The sequence below is a fragment of the Cydia amplana genome, chromosome 19, assembly GCF_948474715.1.
Source record: "Cydia amplana chromosome 19, ilCydAmpl1.1, whole genome shotgun sequence".
Classification (NCBI taxonomy): Eukaryota; Metazoa; Arthropoda; class Insecta; order Lepidoptera; family Tortricidae; genus Cydia; species Cydia amplana.
The window spans coordinates 10328405-10346900 of NC_086087.1; the positions used below are offsets into that span (position 1 = coordinate 10328405).

The 18496-nt window shown below is 41.3% G+C and overlaps 1 protein-coding gene across 1 annotated transcript in view; it reads right to left on the reverse strand.

Moving 5' to 3' along the window:
• Window positions 1-207: 207 nt before the first annotated feature.
• Window positions 208-18496, reverse strand: part of LOC134656858 (jmjC domain-containing histone demethylation protein 1) — a 44703-nt gene continuing 26414 nt past the window's right edge. The window contains exons 9-21 of the mRNA XM_063512387.1: window positions 17815-17974; window positions 17009-17138; window positions 15767-15890; window positions 15255-15345; window positions 14193-14347; window positions 13066-13164; window positions 10319-10409; window positions 8820-8983; window positions 7220-7393; window positions 5826-5962; window positions 3639-3927; window positions 1834-2000; window positions 208-363 (exon numbers count right to left, since the gene is read on the reverse strand). Coding sequence (XP_063368457.1) covers window positions 246-363; window positions 1834-2000; window positions 3639-3927; window positions 5826-5962; window positions 7220-7393; window positions 8820-8983; window positions 10319-10409; window positions 13066-13164; window positions 14193-14347; window positions 15255-15345; window positions 15767-15890; window positions 17009-17138; window positions 17815-17974 — 1899 coding nt within the window. The 3' untranslated portion in view covers window positions 208-245. The remainder of the gene's footprint in view (window positions 364-1833; window positions 2001-3638; window positions 3928-5825; window positions 5963-7219; window positions 7394-8819; window positions 8984-10318; window positions 10410-13065; window positions 13165-14192; window positions 14348-15254; window positions 15346-15766; window positions 15891-17008; window positions 17139-17814; window positions 17975-18496) is intronic.

The following is an 18496-nucleotide window of genomic DNA, read 5'->3' on the forward strand; positions in this document are numbered from 1 at the left end:
ACAGGCCCCAGTTAAAAAAACAAATACCCGCTGCCGTGTTAACCCGTGAGTTCCCACGTGTGTGACGTCACCATAAGCGTTCTGGCTCAAATTTGAGCCCTTGGGAGCTGACAGGTTAAACGCGCGAATGTCAACCGTCAAATGTCAAACGTCCCGTGCTGTCAATGTTAGTATCACTAGCGTCCGGTCACTGTCACTTCAGCCGGCGCTGGGGGCTCGGGCGCCGTCCCCGGCGTGTGCTCGGATCAGGTTTTACGCAACTCCACCAGCTTCACGTCCTGCACGTGCAGGTTGTGCTTGGACTTGGCGGCGAACTTGATCACCGCCTGCGTGGACACGAGGGGCACGTGTCGGAGGTCCAGTCTGGAAAATGAAAGTATTACGTATGATTCTGGCAATTAATTAGTTATTCAATATCCCTCAATCAATATGACACTAGTGACCATGTATGGCATATACGACCGATTTTGACGACCGGTCTGGCCTAGTGGGTAGTGACCCTGCCTGTGAAGCCGCGGTCCTGGGTTCGAATCCCAGTAAGGGTATTTATTTGTGTGATGAGCACAGATGGTTGTTTTCTATGTATTTAAGTATTTGTATATTATATCTATCGTTGTCCGAGTATCCACAACACAAGCCTTCTTGAGCTTACCGTGGGGCTTAGTCAATTTGTGTAAAAATGTCCATTAATATTTATTTATTTATTATTTATTATTATACATATATTTGGCTACCGTGACGCATGCGTTCTCGCGCGCGATTCGAGAAATGTAGCGCGACTGCAAGTCGCCGAAGTTGCGCGCGAGAACGGAAGTCATGCTAGCCAGTACAGAACTCTGCATGTTGTCTTTAAGAAGTTTACCTTTTGTATATCATATCATATCATATTTTATACCTTTAAACGAGCAATTCTTGTATATTTATTTTATTTATATATATTTTGAGAATCTCGGAAACGGCTCTAAAGATTTCGATGAAATTTGCTATATGGGGGTTTTCGAGGGCCAAAAATAGATCTAGCTAGGTCTTATCTCTGGGTAAACGCGCATTTTTGAAATTTAATATGTTTTCCGAGCAAAGCTGGGTCTCCCAGATATTTGTTGTTATGTGCAATAATAGTAGTTTATGTGACTGCTGCATAATGAGAGGCATTAAAATACGAGTGTGGGTTTACGAAACGAACGTTAGTGAGTTTCTTAAAAGGATCACACGAGTGTTTTAATGCCTAATTATGTACAGTTACATACACTACTTTATCTAAACACATACTTAAAACTAACTAAAAGATAAACTGTACGTCAAATGGCGGTGACTGAAAACTTTTTTCACGCATGTCACACATCCGTAGTTTTTTTTTTATTCCTAGACAAAAGAATGAAGTCTCTATTCTCATGTCACTCGAGATCAAATATCGTGCGGTTTATATTAAAAAAACATACTAAATTGACGTTTCGTATCGATAACTGTTTTAATATCTATGGATACTAGAATAGAGACCCACTTGAGTTTTGACTGCTGTTCCAAATTTAAACTCATAACCTTACAAAAATCTATAACGTTACCTATAGTCTATTTTTTTATTCGGTAGACTGAAATGACAGTTAATAGTATGAACATGAAATGTCATTCCATACTATTAACTGTCATTTCAGTCTACCGAATAAAAAAATAGACCTTATGTACTTGTACATTAAAGTACAAATTTTCCAACTACCACAGATAAGAAAGTTCTCATAGTAAAATTGGTTGTAATAAAGCTTGTCATTTCCTACGGTTTCTGAACGCATTACAGAGCACTAATGACATGTGTGTAGATAAAGTATAAATGAATACCTGATGAGGTTGGGGCAGCGCGCCAGATGGTCTAGCGCGGCCTCGGTGAGCAGCCGGCAGCCGCCGAGCGAGAGGCGCTGCAGCCCGTGGTGCGCGAGCTGCGCCGCGCCCGCGTCCGTGAGCCGCGCGCACGACGACGCGTCCAGCTCCACCAGCTTTGGCAACGCCTGGATAACATATGCCCCGTAAAGCTTTGGATTCCTCCGAAAACGGTGCCGTCATATGACGGCCGTCATATAGCGGCAGCAAAAGACGGCCGTCTTTACGGTGGCGACATGTGGAAAGTACCACGGCGTCATAACACACCGTCATCCACCACGGTCAAAGCGGCAAATGTGAAAAATCTAGGCGCGATGGGATAACGTCCCATAGAAAATTTGAATTTCGCGCCTTTTCCTACTGACAAGATTTGCTTGATCATCTATAATTTACTTGGAGGATGAAATATCATCAGAAGAGGAAAATAATCGTAGTACGGAATCATTTATTCAAATCTCGTGTCATTTATTCAAAATGGCGTCACCGCTATCTAATAAAACGTTCACGAAACTATCGACACCGTCATGACGGCCGTCATCTTACGTTACGTTGACAGTCAACGTAACGTAACGCTGTCTAGGAAACCGCGCAATCTTGTTTACATAGACAACGTTCTAGTGACGTCATTCAACGCTATATAGCGGCCGTCATATTACGGCACCGTTTTCGGAGGAATCCAAAGCTTTAGTAATAAACACTTGTACGCTTTAGTATTGGGTTTGTAGAAACAGAAACAACTTTTTTTTCTGACCTCTTCTCTCTCTGAATTCTTTTACAGAAATTTTAATCTGTATTAAGCTTTGGATTCCTCCGAAAGCGGTGCCGTCATATAGCGGCCGCAAAAAGACGGCCCGCCTTTACGTTGACGACATGTGGAAAATACCACGGCGTCATAACACTCATAACACACCGTCAGCCGCCAAGGTCAAACGAAACGTATCCAGGAGAGAAAATGAACGACCTTGATTTAGCTTTAATAATTTACTTGGAAGATGAAATATCATCAGAACGGTAATACGGAAGATCATTTATTCAAATCTCGTAGTACAGAAGGTACATTTGAGATTTTAGTACAAAATGGCTTCACCGCTATCTATAGTTCGTTTTTTTTTGCATTAGAAATAAGGTAAACAATCTTGATGTGTCTTTTAATTGAAAAACACATTTTAAAAATAAGTTACGGCAAATATGTAACAATTATGAATCTAATACGATCATTTATATTCTTCTGCTTTCATAAGTAATAATTTTTGATTTTTAAAAAGCGTTTTTCAATTAAAAAACATGTCAAGATAGCTTACCTTCTTGCAAGTTCTTTCAAATGCTAAAAAAAAACGAACTATAATAAAACGTTCACGAAACTATCGACACCGTCATGACAGCCGTCATGCAAATGGCGGCACCGCTTTTTTACGTTACGTTGTCAATCACCGCCCTCTAGGAAACCGCGCCATTTGGTTTACGTAGACACCGTTTTCGTGACGTCATTCACAGCTATTGTATTGTATTGTATTGTAGTACGGGCGATTTTCCGCAAGCAAGATAGTCCTGCCAGCCCAGCTCCTCGAGGAATCCTATCAACATTCACAGCTATATTACGGCCGCTATATGACGGCACCGCTATCCTAGGAAAACCGATCTTAACAGGGGCTCATTGCATCTATCTGGTCGCCAGACATTTTCTGTTCAAAAAGCATCCGGAAAAGTATAATTTTCCAGTTAGATGTAGTAAGCCCTTAAAACTCTAAAGGGTAGTAAATAGAGACCTGCACAACGTATCTCATGGCCACGTCGGTGATGTCGGTCCCGGGCAGCCGCAGCACCCTGAGCGCGGCGAGGCGGGAGGGCTCGGCGCCGGTGCGGTTGCCGCCGCCGGGGCGCGAGTTCTCGGGCGGCGCCAGCACGCCGCGCAGCTTCGCGTCGTCCAGGCAGCGCGCGAACGACAGGTCCAGCGACGTCAGCGGCGGGCATGTTGACGAGCGCAGCGCCAGCGCCGCCTCGGCTGGTGACCCCGCCAGGGACAGCGAGCGCAGCGCCGGCAGACGGGCTAGGAGCCTGCAAACAAATTCACTCATGGTCTAATAAAACATGGTCTTCTCTTCCCAGAGTGTCACTTGCCTACGTCACAATAACATTGCCACTTTATTTCAACATAACATGTTACATGGGTACATTATATTTATGGTTAATAAGTTAAAATATTTCTTTATAATTTTATAATTTTCATTTATATGTATTTTATCTTAAATTTTACAATAACACGTCATTTTTAATTATTCGTTAGCAATATCTTCCGATTCACGAAAGAAATTTCAGACGTTCGGGTAATTCTGTTTACACTACTGGCAACACAGGATAGCGCTGTCACATTTGACAATCCGCCATGTTGTCCCTGACCGTCATCCTTGTCGAACGCGTGTTAATTGTTATTTCCTTCTCGCTCAGTGTCAGCAGTCGCAGTGTTTTCCAAACTTTTCACGTCGTAAGCTTGGTAATTAATGTTTTGTTACGAAAATGGTTGGCTGTTCTATTCGGAACTGTAAGAGTAGGAGTGAAAAGGGCAGTATAGATTTGTTTTATTTTACTATGTTTCTACATGAATAACTTAAAATTAATGCCGTTAAAATAATTTTCACCGTTGGTTAAAATTCTCCCACATTTTAAAATTTGAGAACCTGTAAACAGCATGATGACGTAGGCAAGTGACAGTTAGGTCATTCGCGAATCTCGGAAGAGAGTACCAGGCGGAGTATATTATTATACCATGTTCACTATATTTAGAGCTTGGGGGTTAATCAACTTTTTCTTGTCACTCGTTGTGATGGTTACGTTCTCCTGGGTCACTATTTAAAACCTGATTTTTAGGCATTTAAATTCACCAAACACGCTTTTTTATGATACTTAATACCAAGCGTGTCGAAGAAGGTGGTGTACGATGTCTTCTAACAAACTATGCTACTATTGTCTCTTGGCTAACCCGACAGAATAACAACAAGAAATAGTTGATCCACCCTTGGTACATTTAGATACGTCGAAAATGATAAGATTTTTTAACACATTCAGTGCCGAAACCCCGACTATCGGGTATTTTATGATTTCGTTCCTAGGCCGGACGACCGGATAGGCGGGATCGTGGTACTACAGCTTTATATGACGAAATTTTTGTGGCCTGGCCACAGAATAAATAATAGTAGACAGAAGACTCACTCTCTAACAAAACGCGTCTGTTACGATCAGCACAGATATGGCCGCTAGGTGGCGACAGCGCCACGCGCGGCTTATGGCTTTCCCCAAAAGTGGGGCCGAACGGATGTACTTTTAGCTACCTGTAGCAAAGCGACGAAATCGCGGAGTGAGACACGCCTGGCCTGGCGTGGATATATCGTTTGGCTGGGTGGCAATGAAAGTATTAAAGCATGCTTCTTGGGTGAATCAACTTTTTCTTGTCACTCGTTGCCATCGTTACGTTCTCCTGGGTCACACTTTAAAACCTGCTTTTTAGGCATTTAAATTCACTAAACACGCTTTTTTGTGATACTTATAAACCCTTTCTATTGAGGGTCGTCTACCAAGCGTGTCAGAAGGTGGTGGACAATGTCTTCTAACAAATTATGCTACTATTGTCTCTTGGCTGACCGGACAGAATAAAAACAAGAAATAGTTGATCCACCCTTGGTACATTTAGATACGTCGAAAATGATAAGACTTGTTGACACATTCAGTAGCGAAAACCCGACTATCGGATATTCTATGACTTCGTTCCCAGGCCGGACGACCCGATAGTCGGGATATGGCACTACAGCTTTATATGACGAATTTTTTGTGGCCTGGCGCAGATGTCTTGTTTGGCTGGGTGGCAATGAATGTGCTAAGATTTGCTTCCTGGACTCCGAAACCTGCCGAGGATGCAATCGGCATAAACGCTAAAATGAGAGAAAGAGAGGTATGTTTACCAAGCCAGCTGGCGACGAGCGAGATGACACCATTCAAGGCCGAGCGACAGGGGCTGGCGGCGCGCGATGCCGGCCAGCTGCGCGGCCGACACGCGCACCTGCACGAACGACATGCTGCGCCATAGGGATGGATCCATCTGCAAGGGAACAAGCATATTTAATACATTTTTAAATAATTTTTAAAGAAGCTAATTTTCAGTTTCGCGATAATCAACGGCGTTTCCCGTTAATAGTATGAACCCGGCATAATATAACATGATAGTTGTCAAGTCAAGGTCTTTAGTCTATTCCCCAAAAAAGTATTTGTGCATACACGCATCTTTTCGTATCTTTTTGGCACCTTTACGATACTTCGTGTAATAACCACTTAAAAAATATTGAATGAAATACATTGTTGCCAACCTTATTTTAAATGTCATCTCTGACAGATGAGTGAACCATAGACATGTTTTTTTATTTAATTCATTCTATTCCCGCCCGTAGATGGATGGAGGGTCCATTCTTTGCTACTTCTTAAATGAAAAATATTTGTTAAATTCACAATTTTATTTCAAAGTGCTTGGTCGTAGAAAAAGTATTGTATTTTTTATCGTCATTCGGTACGCTGGTGACCAGGGTTTTTTCCTTAAGGCTTCGTCACACAGGCGCGTTCTCCGGGCGGGGCGTGAGCGCTTTGTATGTAAAAGCGGCGCGCCCCGCTCACGCCCCGCCCGGAAAACGCGCCTGTGTGACGAAGCCTTTAACTTACAGCTTGAGAATGCTTCGTTCACACCTAAACTCGCCGTCATTAGAACTTGTGAACTATGTAAACAAACCGCCATATTGAAATGTCTCTGAATGATGAATTTACTAGTGATGGGCAAGATTCTTACTTACTACTTTACTAATGTCAAACCATATGGAGTAATAAAATACCAAAATTAAAAAACAAGTAGTTACTTATTTTTAATTTGTTTAATCACGATCAGAAGACAAATTGGTACTAGTTTAAGAATGATGTATTGATGTATTTTACAACCGCGGCGGTAGGTACAGAGCGTGAGTTGGGTAGTGTGTAGCGGGTTTATATCACAAACTTTATTAACAACACTACCCATCGTAGACAATTGTAGAATTTAAAAGAAACAGAAACGTCATTCCATCAGGTCGTAATAACCTAACTTATGAAACCATTTTAAACTTTTAATTAAATATCCAAGATACAGTTATATATTTATGTATTTTACGGAACGGACCGTTTCAATAGTGTATATGTGTATAGTTTGAATTGTGTTTGATGGGGTAGTGTGAAAATTCAAGGAGAAACAGTGACCAAAACAAAGTTACATTGTTTGTTTACATAGTTCGCAAGTTCTAATGACGGCAACTTTAGTATAGTCAGCGGCACTACTCACCGAGTACTCGGCCCAGGCCTTGCACACCAGCGCGCACGTGGCTAGCTCGGAGGGCGTGAGGCGCGCGAACACGCACAGCATGGCGCCGCGGTCCAGCCACGGCGAGCCCGCGCATGCTAGACCTGCACCCGTCATGGGCGCAGGCCGCACGGGGTACAGGGGCTTCTTCATTTGCTGGAAGCAGATAAACTAGGTTAATACGAGCCTGTACACACCAGTGTTAGTGCACGTACGCGTTGTAATATAAGGAACCTCACGAGAGACGGCACACCGCTTGCGTGACGTGTGCGTTTACGCCTTCGACATTTGCCTTCCCCAAAACCATTTTCACTATAAATAAAAAAAGCGCGAAATTCAAATTTTCTATGGGACGATATCCCTTCGCGCCTACATTTTTCAAATTGGCCGCCTTTTTCTACTGACAAGATCTGCTTGACCAGCTATAGCACATATACTATAGCAGCACATTCATTTACTTTATATTATTATGCTTAGAATAAATTTAAAAGTGGAAAAATTACTGTCTTGGGCAGGCGTGTCTCACTCCGCGATTTCGTCGCTTTGCTACAGGTAGCTAAAAGTACATCCGTTCGGCCCCAATTTTGGGGAAAGCCATAAGCCGCGCGTGGCGCTGTCGCCACCTAGCGGCCATATCTGTGCTGATCCGAACAGACGCGTTTTGTTAGAGAGTGAGTCTTCTGTACTTAGTACTATTATTTATTGTGTCTTGGGTGAGACTTGACACAGACAAACACAACAAAGACAGTAATTTTTCCACTTTTAAATTTATTCTAAGCTTAATAGCATCGATCGCAGACGTTTCTGCTTGTTAAAATTAAAAAAAAAATTATATTATTAGTTTAGTAATTAATAATATTATAAGTTATCGCCATATTTTAATATTTTTATTTTAGGACATTTGTTTATTTCTATTTGTACTTTTGACATGAAATCATTATTTATATGAATAACAATGTTGTGACATCCTTAAATTCAATTCTAGTAAATTTTATTTTACTTATTTATTACATATTCATGATTCCAATTAATTTTAATATTTTATTATAAATCTTGATCTCATTGTCAAAATGTTGTGTTATGTTAATGATTAATTTCATTTTATTTTATTGTACTTACTAACATGTAGCTGTAATGTATTACTAACAATATTTTATGGAATTTTTAATTTTCCGAAATAAAGTTTTTTAGGGTTCCGTACCCAAAGGGTAAAAACGGGACCCTATTACTAAGACTCCGCTGTCCGTCCGTCCGTCCGTCCGTCCATCCGTCCGTCCGTCCGTCCGTCTGTCACCAGGCTGTATCTCACGAACCGTGACAGCTAGACAGTTGAAATTTTCACAGATGATGTATTTCTGTTGCCGCTATAACAACAAATACTAAAAACAGAATAAAATAAAGATTTAAGTGGGGCTCCCATACAACAAACGTGATTTTTGACCGAAGTTAAGCAACGTCGGGCGGGGTCAGTACTTGGATGGGTGACCGTTTTTTTGCTTGTTTTGCTCTATTTTTTGTTGATGGTGCGGAACCCTCCGTGCGCGAGTCCGACTCGCACTTGGCCGGTTTTTTTATTAATTACCTTAGCGGAGTGGTGTGTGAGCTGCAGCGCGAGATGCGCCCGCAGCGCCTGCTTCTTGGGCGCCTCCTGCTCGTCGCTCGGGCGCCGCTTCTTGGCCGCGGGCTCCCACTCGCCCCCGTTCTCCCCGGTGCCACCCTCCCCGCCTTCCTCTTCGCGTTTTATTTCTGTACATACAATTATTTGATTAATCCTCGCTTAGGGTGGTTTATTTGCATACCCCGGCCGGCGAGAGCAAAAATGCGTCTGCTCCTAGTGCTTAATTAAATATCGACTATTCTATCGACATATGGATGTCGATAGAATAGTCGACTTTTAATTAAGCACAATTTTTTTTTTAAACTGAGCCATTAGTATTTGTTATTTATTTCAACTTGATACCTCCACGCGTTTCTAAGAATAACCCTAAAACCCTTTTTAAACTGAATAAATACAAACACTTGGTTTTAATTTTGTTTACAACAATAATTAATACTTCTGCATATCATAACGGTGGTCCAGTACATCGTGTTGTTTTTATCGACATCGACCAAAGTGTGTGTCCTCGCACTATTAAGCTGTCAACGCATTTTTGCTCTCGCCGGCCGGGGTATGTTTATTTGTCAAACGATTAAAGCTTTGTATTTGTGAAGAAATTATTTAACGCGTAGATAAGGTGCCAGGTTCGCCATCGAATCGCTTTGTGTCTCTCTATCACTCTTCCATATTAGTGCGACAGCGACAGTTACGTTTCGTTCGCTACGTAGCGTCAGGCGTGGCTCACTCCGCGATTTCGTCTTAAATTTACATTGTTACCTTAGATTTTGTTATATAACAAATATACAACGCTTTATCATAAATAACCACGTTTCATTTTTAACACCACACTAAGTATCAAAATAATATGAGCGCCGTATCGCTTCGGGGCGGTTTATCGTCCTACACTACCAAAACGTAATATCTAGAATATCAGTGACATTAAATTTGAACCTTAATACTATGACGATACCGGTTGTTTTTCAATATGAATGTTGTACTGGCACGTGCTAAGTCGGGAGCAAGCGGTTTTGCGATAATAGAGACAATGGCCTTTGTTTGAAATATTAAGGTTCGAAGCGAAAAGTTCACCTCAGAAGAGCCGTACTATACAGGTAGCTAAAAGTACATCCGTTCCACACCAATTTTGGTGGTAGCCATAAGCCGCGCGTGGCGCTGTCGCCACCTAGCGGCCATATCTGTGCTGATCATAACAGACGCGTTTTGTTAGAGAGTGAGTCTTCTGTACCTAGTACTATTATTTATTCTGTGGTAGCGTTAGCGATTGGCATGTTGTTTACGGGGCCTGAGCTCCAAAGCGAGCGACCAGAATTAGTGGCAAGTTAACACACTTTTACAAAGATATTAATATATCGACATTCCTCAAAAGGATAGAAAATAAGTATGTAAAGCGAGCGAGTCCAGTGAATGGCGACATTGTAAAACACGAGCGATTGTACGTTTGGAAAGTCCAATTGCATACTTACCACTTTCTGACTTGATATGTGGGACGTCATTCTTCCCTTCGTTATCAGAACTGGGCTCCGATTTAACTGGACCCGGAGGCGGTAGTTTATTCTGGAATATACAAAATAAATGAACATCAGTTTAGATTTAATGCACGGTGCATATGGTGATGGAAAAAAATTATGTGAAACATTGGATTAAATAACAAAATCCTAATACCCTAACAATGTTCTAAAATTAATTATAATTTTAGACACTCAAGTCGTACACAAAATGTATCGGAATAAAATCTAAAATAGTAATAGTAGTGTCATTCTATGAAACTTGCTAATTATGTAAACAAACCGCCATATTGAAATTGTCTCTGAATGATGAATTTACTAAAGTCTATTTTTTTATTTGGTAGACTAATAGTACATTATTGCAGAGGCCGGGAAAGGGCAATTCGTGGATGAGTTTCGATTTTGTCGGACGACGCGTAGCGGAGTCCGACAAAGAAGACGAATCCACGAATTGCTATTCCTACCGAGGCATATATAGTGCTTTTCTCCAAAACATGCGAGGAAATAAAGTAAAATAATAATTATTTAAGCATCGAGCATCACTCAAATCGAAACTTCACATCAAAAACGTCAAAAACAATTTCCCTCGTTATTTTTAAAAGTTAAAGGCACAAACTTATTCTGCCATTCAATTCAGTACCATTCAATATTCGTTCATTGAAAATATAGTTGGTCAAACCAAATTGTCAGTAAATAAGAACAAAAATAACTATACTCATCCTTTTCTTTTGGGTTCTAGTACTGGTGTAAGACAAAGATAGTATGATTCTCTGTCTATGTCAAACTATAATTGTGCAATATAAGCTTTATGAACACGGATGAGATCCTTAATAATCTTTAATAGAAAAAAACCGACCTCTCTAACTACTAGCCTAACCCACTTAACGGTGCTTATACTTTATTTGGTAATATGTATACATTTTATGGTAATCATAGTGGTTGATTTAGTTTAGGTATCATAGTGGTTTTCCGGGTCAAGGTCCGGGTCTGGGTCCGAGTCCGAGTACGGGCCCGAGTCCGGAGTCCGGGGCCCAATCCAAGTCAAAATCGAAATTGAAAATCACAAAACGTGTACTATGCGTCGTTGAGGAGTTCTGTTCTGATCATCATCAGCAGTTCCACTTCATCAAATGCCACAGTTTTTAATGTAAATGCTTGATTTTCTGATGAAAATATATAAAATTCTATATGGATGCCTTTAAGATTTGAGAAGTTCCCTCGATTCCTCATGGATACCATGTTCAGGACTTGAGATTGACATAAATGTGCCTAAAAACCTAACTTGCTTAACAAACATAACGAAAAGGACAAATCGCCAAATGCGAGCTATGCGTCGTTGAAGAGTTCCGTTATGATCATCATCAGCAGTTCCACTTCATCAAATGCGACAGTTTTTAATGAAAATGCTCGATTTTCTGATGAAAATACAAAAATCTCTATACGCATGCCTTTAAGATTGGAGGAGTTCCCTCGATTCCTCGTGGATCCCATCATCAGAACTCGAGCTTGACAAAATTGTGGCTTAAAAACTTATCTTGCTTAACAAACATAACGAAGAGGACAAATCGCCAAACGTGTACTATGCGTCGTTGAAGAGTTCTGTTCTGATCATCATCAGCAGTTCCACTTCATCAAATGTCACTTTTTTTTATGTATATGCTTGATTTGTTGATGAAAATACAAAAATCTCTATACGCATGCCTTTAAGATTTGAGGAGTTCCCTCGATTCCTCATGGATCCCATCATCAGCACTCGAGCTTGACAAAAATGTAGCTTAAAAACTTAACTTGCTTAACAAACATAACGAAGAGGACAAATCGTCAGACGTGTGCTATGCATCGTTGAAGAGTTCCGTTCTGATCATCATCAGCAGTTCCACTTCATCAAATGTCACTTTTTTGAATGTATATGCTTGATTTGTTGATAAAAATACAAAAATCACTATATGTGTGCCTTTAAGGTTTGAGGAGTTCCCTCGATTCCTCATGGATCCCATCATCAGAACTGGGTTTTGACAAAAACGGGACCAATCTGTATGCATATACATACAATCAAAAAAATAATTTTCAAAATCGGTCCAGTAATGACGGAGATATGGAGTAACAAACATAAAAAAAAAATCATAAAAAAAAACATACAACCGAATTGATAACCTCCTCCTTTTAGATTTGGAAGTCGGTTAAAAAAATATATAAATAATCTTTGATTTTATTAAGCAGTATTCGCACGATCATACACGAGCACAACGGTCTTGTAAGAACGAGACATGTAAGGTCGTTTATATTACTATCTCACTCTATCCTATAGCTTGAAATGATAGCTGATCGGGTCGTGTAGACGCGGCCCGCGGCTATAATAATTGGCTGTTTGCGTTTTTTATTTTTAAAAAGTAAAAAACACTACAGTAATAAGTTATTACTGTAGTGTTTTTTTACTTCCCGTCCGCTAGAACAGGACAGCGATAGTTTTATTTTTTTAAATTAGAATTTGACAATAAAGAAGTACTTCCGGTACTATTTTTGCTACAATAAGGTGAACATTTCCGAGCATATTGGAGAAAAATGACATTTCATAGTATGAAATGACACATGATGTTCATACTATGAAATGTCATTTTAGTCTACCGACTAACTTTAGTGACTTGTTTAAAGCTTGTTTACATAGTTAGCAAGTTCCATAGAATGACACTTTAAGTAGGTCATACCTGTAGATTACTGTGCTCTCGACTGATGTGACTGGCATCTGACCCGACGCTCATTCTCCTGAGATCCGAAGACTTCTGGCGCGCGCGGAAATGGCGAGGCTGGAAAATAAATAGAAATCTTAGTCATATCAACCATCCTTGACAGTCAAATACTGTGATTTAATCTATTTCGAATAAAAATCAAACACAAAGGATATTTCTTAACATGTGTACAAAGTAGCTTGTAGAGATTTTACTAAATATTCTGCCACGCAGCGGTAATCAAGTTTGACCACTATTCGAATATGTAATGACATGTCTGATGTCTCTCTATGTTTAGAACTGTCTGGGACTTACAGCTAAATCAAGTCTTAAGATAAGTATTAGGTATTTATGTTAATACTACTTTTAACTTTCTTAAACCATACACAAATTAGAGATTTGTAATACTTTATCACTCTCTAACTCGTTATTAGGTGAGTCCATCCAGAATGAGATGTCACGCTTGAATATTTCCAATAGTCTGTGTAGACCCACTGAAAACCGTAGGGCCACTGAAATAGCTAGGTCTGTGTAGATCCATTATAAACCGTAGGGCCACTGAACTATAGGTTAACCCGTGGGGGTAAAACTGGTATTTTACGGGGGTAATAAGCTAACCTAGTATAACAATACAACAAACGTGCACGTTTTATTTTTATTACCATTGGGAGGAGGGGTAAAATCAGGTTCCCTAGTTAGTCATAGGGGTGACCGGACTGAAAAGGTTAGGAACCACTGGTCATAGAGAAAAAAATACATAGAGTGGGAGTGAGCACTCTATGTATTTTTTTCTCTATGACCAGTGGTTCCTAACCTTACATCAGTTTTAGTACCAAAAAGACTATTAGCATCTAGCGTCGAGTAGCGGAACTATCAGTACTGCTACTTGACAATAGATGTAGCACCGACTGGAAAGTCTTATGCAGTGTCTTATGCTGTTGAGATTAGACTTTCCGGTCGGTGCTACATCTATTGTCAAGTAGCAGTACCGATAGTTCCGCTACTCGATGTAGACACTGAAATGAATAGTCTGAACTGATGTATGGAGTGAGCACTCTTGTCTTGCTATATTTATCTATGCACTGGTCTAGGGTTTGCTAGGTCACCTTGTAGTCGTGGTTGAGCCCCATGGTGGTGCAGGTGGGGCACTCCCAGGAGTTGGGCAGGTCCTCGTTGACCTGTCCGCCGGGCGGCACGCACGCCGGGTGCACGATGCTGTAGCACACCGAGCACTCGCGCAGAGATGACGGCCCGTTGCGACCTGAAATGTAGGAGCATATTCATTATTAAGACAAACCTTACTGGTTTACCGATACTTTTGTAATTAAGATTAGATATTGTGTTGTAATTACCTGAATAAATAATAATAATAATAATAAGAGCCAACAGGAGCTAAGATTTAAATATTTTAGGTAAATATACCCGTCTCCCTAACGGAAGCGGCTCCTAAAACTAGTGCGATAAGGACAAGGCGAAAAATCCTGCGTAAAAATATCAAAAATCGAGGTTTCGTACTCGACTGTTTCCTCCTCCAAAACTTAACCAATCGTAACCAAATTTGGAAATCTAAATGATTGACATTATCTGTGTCGAACCGTTTTGCTTTTTTGACTAATTGATGTCAGTTTTGAATAGCACGCCTCTCATTGCGGCATAGCCAATTAGGCCATTTTGGCCATTTTTGAAGGGCTCTAGCGCCTTAAAAAACAAAAATATCAAAAAAAAGCAAAACGGTCCGACACAGATATTGACAATATTAATCTGTGTTGAAAAAATCATTGCTCTAGCTTTAAAACCCACGGAGGAAACAGTCGAGTACGTTTGTATGGAGAAATGACCACTCCTGTTGGCTCTTAACTTACAAGCTTGGATAATGTTTTAATTCTGGTTTTAATAGGTTATAACTACGCATGGTCAGTGGACAGAGACCAGACAAGATCTTTTCATATCAATGCTCACTACTGGACAATGGACATAGGTCCCCTGAGGATCTCGACCGAGTCGGCCGAGCGACCGGTTGTGGGCTACCCCTTATTCAATTCTTGCGATCGTAGTTAATTCGTCAAATTTGTTGTACAGTTTTAATTCAAGTTTAGCGAATCCTATCTAGAGACATAGCCAAGTATAGTCAGTTGAACAATTTTACTAGTTAGGAGTTCAGAACTCACCCGAATTGCCTTTAGCCTGTGGCGCGACTGGAGTCTGCATCCAGCCGTCAAGATGACAAACGGCACACGAAGCTGTGACTGGTAACATTGGCTGCAAGATTGCAAATAAATAATATATTCAAATATTCAGTTACATGTTGGATCTGACATTTGTGTTTAGTTTTTAGATCGCATTTAGAACAATAACTTTTCATTTTGCTGGTACTGAGAGCTGCTACTATTGAATTTATCTAACTGCCTGTTTAATTTAGTTCGAATATCTCTAGTCGTGTTCCATGTTAATGTTGTGAATCATATTTTTTTTAAATTGCTATCAAGTGTCTATCCATTTGTTTAAAATATGTTTGAGTGTAAAGGGGTCTACTGATGGTAAGTCCGCCGAACGATATCGTCCTGTCAGTTGTTCGGAGCTGTCACCTTTTGCGTTTAACTGACAGGTCGATATCGTTCGGCGGACTGGTCATAAGGGGGCCCCTTTAGGGGTGCTTCCTAGTTAGCTAAAGAGTAGTTACCTGTAAGCATTGTCGCATGATGCAGGTCTGCTTGGCGCGGCCCAGCCCACCGAACTTGACCATGTCGTGGCAGAACACGCACTCGCCGCAGTCCGTTCGTTGGCAGGCCTCGCATTTCTTACATCTGTTAATTAAAAATGTGTAGTCATTTATAATCGTCAGCGGCTTTATGGTCGAACGGGTCAGTCTATTCAATGTGAACATTCTGTAATTATAGAGTCGAAAGATTGCGTTATCGGAGAGAATGGAGCACGCCTATTAGGTTAAGATCGCGATAGTCTGCCACGTTTGGTACGTGTAGAGCTCGCCGGAGTAGATGTTGTGCGTTTCTAACAACATCTCGTCGTCTCACTGTTCGCTCATAGCTCCTATACAGTATGTAAACTAACGAAAAACATTTTTTTATGGTAGATTCAATTTTTTTTTCGCGATTTCGGGGTCGGTGCCATAGTAAAAGTTGCTCAGTGTGACCTACACATTAACGGGTTTGAGTCTTGGAGGAACTAAACGGAGTAGCCATTAAGAGCCAACAGGAGCTAAGATTAAAATATTTTAGGTAATTATACCCGTCTCGCTAACGGAAGCGGCTCCTAAAACTAGTGCGATAAGGACAAGGCGAAAAATCCTGCGTAAAAATATCAAAAATCGAGGTTTCGTACTCGACTGTTTCCTCCTCCAAAACTTAACTAATCGTAACCAAATTTGGAAATCTAAATGATCATGACATTATCTGTGTCGGACCGTTTTGCTTTTTTGACTAATTGATGTCAGTTTTGAATAGCACGCCTCTCATTGCGGCATAGTCAATTAGGCCATTTTGGCCATTTTTGAAGGGCTTAAAAAACAAAAACACCAAAAAAAGTAAAACGGTCCGACACAGATATTGACAATATTAATCTGTGTTGAAAAAATCATTGCTCTAGCTTCAAAACCCACGGAGGAAACAGTCGAGTACGTTTGTATGGAGAAATGACCACTCCTGTTGGCTCTTAACAGGCTTTCCCCTCTGTCGAAAATAGGCGGCCAACGGTCATACACAATGTATGGACTGACGTTTATCTGACATGGCTATTTTTACGTTACGCATACATTTGACGTTCCCCTCCCCCGCAAAAATCGGCAGACTGTTTTGTACAGAAAATTACAGACATGGCGTCTCCGTTTGATTATATCCTCCAAGGTTTGAGTAAATGTTTTTCGTTATTTACATACTGTATAGCTACATGTGGGTGTGTGTGTTACCTGGTGCGGCGGCGACGGGGCGCAGAGTTGGCGTGGTCGGGGCGGGGCCGGTGCGCGGCGCCCCCGCGGCCGCCGCGGCCTCCGCGCCCGCTCGACTGGCGCCGCTCGCCCGTCACCACTTCATCCGGACCTGCAACCACATTAACCCTTATTAGATCACTGCCTGCTGCCTAAACTCTAATTGGACAATGTGGTCTTATGATGGCTAAAACCGAAAACCTATTTATTAATTTTCTTAACCCATTGAGCGCCAAAAACGTCAACTGACACGCGCGGCTCCGGCTCAATATCCATCTTTGTGCATTCCGACACGGTTCACGATGATGTGTCACGATAGGCGTGGCGTTCAGAGTTAATCGACTCGACGCAACATAGCCAGGCCACAGAATAAGTAATAGAACGGACACGCACCGCCCCGCCCCGATTCAGATTACCTCGCCCGCGACAGGCCGCGACATGAATGTGTGCGTAAGTCGCTCTACTGAGAGCACGTCAGGATTCCGTCAGAAACTCAATGACGCGTGTACAGATATGCCGCGCACACATAAACGCAAATCATTTTTGATGTATGGTGTGTCCGCCCTGTGGCCAGGCGTGGCTCACTCCGCGATTTCGTCGCGACGCAACAAATACCAACAAGTACATCCATCCCACACCAATTGTGGTGGCTAGCCATAGGCCGCGCGTGGCGCTTGCGGTCATATCTGCCGTGATCGTAACAGACGCGTTTTGTTAGAGAGTGAATCTTCTGTACCTAGTACTATTATTTATTGTGACATGGCCTCAAAAAAAACTATAGTTGTTACCTTTCAACACCGGCACGCCCGTAATGGCTAGATGCTGTTTGTCGTGCCTGTGCTGCTCGACCAGCGTGCGGACATCCTTCACCAAGGCTATAGGGTCCGCGAGTAGCTCCGGCACTGACTTGCGAGCGGCTGGCAACTGGTGCAAGTACATCACTATGGCCTGGAATAAAAAAATACAATACAGTTACAATTGAATATACGAGTATGCCAATTTTATCCCTGTTATTTTTAGAAAAAAATGACAGACAGACAGACGGACGGACAGAGTCCCACCATAAGTTTTATACCTTTTTGGTACAGAACCCTAAAAATATTGTATACAGACTCTTTAATAGAAAAACACCAAAGCACAATCGATCAGAAGGCTCACTCTGGACTCCTGGACTACAAGTGGAGTTAAGTAAATCTTCTAAATTAATGGCTCCTCTACACGATGGGCCAACGCCGGCCACTCCAAGGGACGCATTTATGCGTTAGAGGGACCAAGGTGACACAGCTCAGGTAAGCAGGAAAGCACATCAAATATTATATGTTGGTAATTAATAATAATCAATCAGATTTATATAATATGTTTTCCCATTTCTTTTAATAACTTTATTTTCTTTTCCTTTTGTAAGAATTTGATATGTTTTCTGAAAGAGCTACGATTTTGTATGATTCCATGTACATATGTATATTTTCT